This window comes from Poecilia latipinna, unplaced genomic scaffold (assembly GCF_001443285.1).
Source record: "Poecilia latipinna isolate Pla-1442-1.1 unplaced genomic scaffold, P_latipinna-1.0 Scaffold1375, whole genome shotgun sequence".
Classification (NCBI taxonomy): domain Eukaryota; kingdom Metazoa; phylum Chordata; class Actinopteri; order Cyprinodontiformes; family Poeciliidae; genus Poecilia; species Poecilia latipinna.
In genome coordinates this window covers 159,430-164,922 of record NW_015113991.1, presented here as the reverse complement: position 1 = coordinate 164,922, position 5,493 = coordinate 159,430, and the positions used below count along the sequence as shown (strand labels likewise).

Below are 5,493 nucleotides of genomic sequence, written 5' to 3'. Positions count from 1 at the left end.
TGAGCGGTATTAGGGGCCAGCACCTGAGGGAGAAGCCATTGTCTCCTCCAGGTTAAATGATGAGTATTATTGTGATGATGTGCTGAATGCCTGCGATGGACTGATAACCTGTCCAGGGTGACCCCACATCTTGCCCAAAATGTCTCGCTTGAAATAGGCACCAGCAGCCCTCTGGACCCCACTAGGGACAAGGATGTAAGAAAATGGATGGACGGATGGATGTGCGTGTCGAAGAGCAGGATCTTCTTAAAGAGACAAAGGCGTCAAATTGTAAAGTCTCCAAAACGAGCGTACACATGGCTCAGAGTTTGGGTGAAGGACTGCACATTCTCCTGTCATGTTTGTTTCTAGATCACAACCTATCTGTAGAAAGTGATGTATAATAGTTTCAGACTGTTTTGTGTGTATGGTAACATTGTAAATTGAGATTAACTATTATTAACCACAAATATTAATTGATGAAGGTGATGTATTTGCAGATGCAGCATGACTATAAAAACAGAAGAATGTTTGAGCTTTATGTACAATGCTTATTGGTAGAAAATGTCTTCTTATTGTATATTTTCCATTTCAGTCAGCTTTATCCTGACTGAAATGGAATATGAAAATGTTTCGTAAGCGAGCAGAGAATCCGAGCAGGGACTAAGTATGGAGCGAGGTGAAGTTTTGAGTGCAAGCATTACAAGCTTCTAGAAGAAAGACATGAAGCCCTGCTTTCAAAATAAAAATGTAAGCAAAAGTATTAAAAGTTTTGAGAACAAAAGACATGAAATCCTGTTTTCAGACTGAAAATGTGTGCTCTTGGATTATGCCAGGAAAATTCCTCCATATAAAGAAGGTTTAACAATAAGGCAAGAAAGTCTAACAATAATCTAAAGAAGCTACTTTCACAAAGAACAAACTCCAAGAATAAATTAAGAAACTAAATACAGAGGAATTAACTAGTATGGCAAGACTTTTCAAGCAATAATTAATACAGAGCACTAAACAGAATACGGCAATACCTGAACTGAAGTAAAAACACAGTAGAAGATGATAGAAGAAAATCTAATGAGAATAATATTCATGAGGAAAACAATAATCTATGAAAACAGACCTCACTGGCAGAACTAATATGGCACAAAATATGAAGCATAAATTAATCAAATAGGAAATAATCAAACCAAAAGCCAATAATCCAAAAATTGACACGCCAGTGTATTCAAGATAACATTAACCTTTTATCTGGTAAATATTGTAGATACCACAAGTTGGTACTTGTGGGTTTAAAGAAAAAAATCATATCTAGAACACAGTAAGTTATAACTTTGATATTTCACACAACCTGTTTTTTTTATTTTTCACATTAGAAGATGGGGAATAAAAGAGTCATTTTCAGTGTCTTTAAATTTCACCTTCTTTGTGATTTTGTGTACAAAATCAGTCTATTCTGCTGTTTATAAAGCCAGAAGGCTGGATATTGGAAGGTAGTGTATTTGAATTCTGTGCAGTTTCAAATATAAAGAGAGATTCAAACATAAAGAGAGATTCCTTTGCAGATTTCCTTTTGACTTTTAAAAGTCCAGCGATGGTAGTGCTGAGTTGTGAAGTCTCAGTGAGAAAGGGGGCAGGGCAATGCCTTGCTTTGGAGGAAATCTGGAACCTATAAACCTGAGCAACTTCTGGGACAAGGAGGCAAATGTCACAGCATTTAGATCTGGTTGGCTGCGCAACAGATCTCTCTCTCCGCCTCGTCGCTTCGACTGGACCAATCAGTTAGGACTCACTCTTCTTGCGTACTGAAGCTTCAATATCCTAAAATCCATTTCAGGCCAATCAGGGAGCTGAGTGGGAGGGCAGCTGAAATATTCACAGTTGCCTGCCTTTAAAAATGTACACTCACTATGCTCTTGTTTCACATGCTGCTTAAGGAGAATGACGTGAGAGAGTTTGTACCTCATAATGCATGCTTGCAAAGACTGGAAGAGATCATTGTCGGGTTTTCACATATGTGGATGAAGGAGATGACATTGAGTGCTTGCTCTTTCAGTTTAGCTTGATTAACTATTCCCCAGGGAGAAGCTGTAAGGAAAAGGACAACAGCAGAAGAAAGACAAAGCAGAGAAGCAGAGAAAGGATCTCAAGAAGAACAGAACAGAGGAAAAAGGCAATACACTTGAAAAAACTGGGTAAGCACAAGAGCGGAGCACATAGAGCAATTGAAAGAACTAAAGGAGAGGAAGAGTGTGTCAAAGTATGAGAGAGGATGAACTGTCCAGAGATGATCACCCTAAAGGCAGGGTGGTTCCCAAAGAGAAGCTGGCAACTCCGCTTTCTAACGCCTGTCCTGTTGTTGTAGCCACTCCAGGCATTACCGGACGTAAACGACAGATTGGCTCACACACAGAGGATCACCTTACTCCACTCACCCCTACCTCAACGGACAACAGCAACAAAGTCAAACCAGAGGACGGCATTCAGATATACACCCCAACAGGTCCCAAAAAACTCAAACAGAGCCCTCAGCATCAGCCGCCTTCTTCCAGCCCCTCGCTTTCTCCCGTGCCAGGTCACAGTCCTGGAGGACTCCCAGTCCTCGAGGACCCACATGCTCAGCGGGCCATCGCCAACATCCGTGAACGCCAGAGGACTCAGTCGCTGAATGAAGCGTTTGCCTCGCTGCGCAAAATCATTCCAACCCTTCCCTCGGACAAACTGAGCAAAATTCAGACTCTCAAGTTGGCATCCCGCTATATTGACTTTCTGTACCAGGTACTGCAAAGCAACGAGATGGACAGCAAGCTTGCCGGGTGCAACTACCTGGTGCATGAGAGACTGAGCTACGCCTTCTCTGTGTGGAGGATGGAAGGGGCATGGTCAACAATGTCTGCAGGTCACTAGCTGGGTCTGATAGGTCAACAAAGAGAAAGACTGGTACAAACTGAGCTCTTCTGTAAGCCACATTAGCCTTGAAACTCGAGGTTTGTGAATCAGATAGCCTCTGGACTGTTATTTAAATGTTTCAACTGATTGCTGGGGAAGGGACACTATAACACACTCAAAGTAAGACCTCTAATTTCTAATTAAGTTTAGAAAACTGGTCTTCATTGAAGAAGTTCAAAGACTATCTGTACAAACTTTCCTCCACATGAAAAGAAATCATTTTACTTAAGGTCTTTTAATCCATTTGTTTTCTTTGGATCTGAAGTCAGAATGCTGTTTAAATCAGCTGCTCTCCCCTAATTTTATCACTGCATCCATCAGGCATACATACCACAAGCCAAATTTAAACTTTATGAGTATTTTTCTGTATGTCTGCTATATCTTGGGTTAGCAAGAGAAAATTTGTGTGAGATATATAAAACCCAGCAGCTGTAGGGTTTAGATGAAACTCTTAAAACTGATCCTGGATCTTTGCCTTACCCAAATCCTTTCAACTTTTAATTTTCCAGCCCTTGAAATCCCTTGGCCACCTCAGAACTTAAGAGCGGAAAATGTAGCCATGGGCAGTTGCCTCTTTTAAAACAAAACTAAGCCCCTTTGTGTTTTCTCCTGGTTCTAAAGAGAAACTCCTGTTGAAATATTTTCCTCCAGTTCTGGCTCAAATTTAGCTTGCATGGCATGAATCTCTGATACAGCTACAGCTTGCTGACGAGGAGGCGTAATGAAAACAAACAGTCTTCTAACAGCCATTAATCATGTGTGTCATCATCAAAGGGGAGGCTGATGTGGCTCCCCACTGGGCTTAGCATAAACCATGGGCAGAGATGGAGGAGGTGAGAGCTGATTTATGCACACAAACGTGGACGTGTGCATAGGTGTAGACATTTGCATGTACACATTCCCTGGAAATTGTATGTTCTGCATGTACTAGGTTCTAAAAATACCTCTGTAGTATTTATTTAAAGTCAGAAGCATTACCAGAGTAAAGTTAACTTTTATGCCCCATTGAAGCCCCATGGTTTTTATTCTTACTGTTGATTTTATTTTAACAAGAGAAGTACAAAGAGAATTGAGCAGGCAGGTTGTTAGCATCCAAAACAAACCCATGACAAACTTGATAAACCGCTTCTTGCTTCAGTGCCAGCATGCAAAAAGATCAGCAACATTTTGCAGTTTCCAACTGAGATGAATAATTTTAATTTTTTTGAGCCCTGCAGTCAGTCCAGTGTGGTTTCAGAAGGCTTAAGGTCTCTGGCATATTAGAAGATGCTTGACTTTTCAAAATGACTCATTATCCAGGAGAGGATGATGAGTCATTTATTCAATAAATTGTACAAGAGCTGCTAAAATGTTCCAAATTATTTTTTCAATTAAAAAAAATTGTATTTCTTCAAGCAAACTGTATGGGAATTTTTTCAAATGTTTTTTGATGTTTATGGCCCCATTGGTATCTGGGTTACCTCTAAACAAGTATTTGCATGAAAGCTCTTCATCTTGATTCTTGAATATATAGAACACCACCCTTTGTAAACTTCACAGATTCTAAAAATCCGTATTTGTGTTCCTTCCATAACATTTTGCCTTTATTATTTTTTACTTCAAGCTGATAAATAAAATCTGATGTTTCAAATTATTTGGCAAAAAGTGGCACTTCCTTACAGGCTGGATAAGAAATGTGTCTTTTTACCTCTGCTGTCAAGTTATCGCCGTGCCTCTTTACCATGATTTGCTGCAATAGTCTAAATATTGTGCTAATTTCAGCTTACTTATATTGACACAGATAATAAAACACAAAAAATATCTTGGGAATTAGATGTGCATTCACCTAATTTGTATGAAGACTAAAAATTTTGAGATATTTCTTTAAACCCAATACATGTTATTGAGGACCACTGTTGGCAGAAACTTAAATTTAAATATCCTGTTCACACCTGACAGTAACATTTTTGGATATGTTAGAGAAAGGACTAGAAGACGATTTGTTTTTTGTTTTTTAAACTGTCATTCATTTCTGGATGAAATAATGAATCGTAAGATAGTAAAAGGATAACAATTTTAATGCTAGTGGGATGTAATTATGACTTCAATTCACAATAGAAAACCTGGTTCACTTAAGCTAAATTTGTTGTCAAGCTACTAGTTAACATAAGCTAGTGTTAGCCATATTCAACATTCACACTTTGACCGAAGAATAGATCAAGAATTTAAGGAAAGCTATATAATGTACTATAATGAAGATGTATTTTGATGTCCAAATTATATTATTCATGACTAAAAGACGTAATACTTTAGTTTGGGGTTTTGAATTCAAAATAACCTACTGTATTTTCCAGACTATAAGAGCGCACCATATTACAAGCCGCACCTACAATTTTTTTTGAAAAAAAAAAAAGACTGGAAACGTACATATATAAGCTGCACTGGGCTATAAGCCTCTGGTATCTCTGCCACTCTCGCTTTTCCATAAGGACCCAGCAGAGGGCTGCGTTCTAATAAATCTACTGGATTTATTAAGGACGCAGCCCTGCGTCTCCAACGCCGAACCATGGTTTCGTCCGTGCCGAGCTTACG

At 39.1% G+C, this 5,493-nt stretch overlaps 1 protein-coding gene across 1 annotated transcript; it reads left to right on the top strand.

Moving 5' to 3' along the window:
- Positions 1-1,899: 1,899 nt before the first annotated feature.
- Positions 1,900-4,691, top strand: LOC106962141 (twist-related protein 2-like). Its single transcript, XM_015056343.1, has one exon. It carries the CDS (start codon positions 2,236-2,238, stop codon positions 2,878-2,880), a length of 645 nt encoding a protein of 214 aa, XP_014911829.1. The 5' UTR covers positions 1,900-2,235; the 3' UTR covers positions 2,881-4,691.
- The last annotated feature ends 802 nt before the right edge of the window (positions 4,692-5,493 follow it).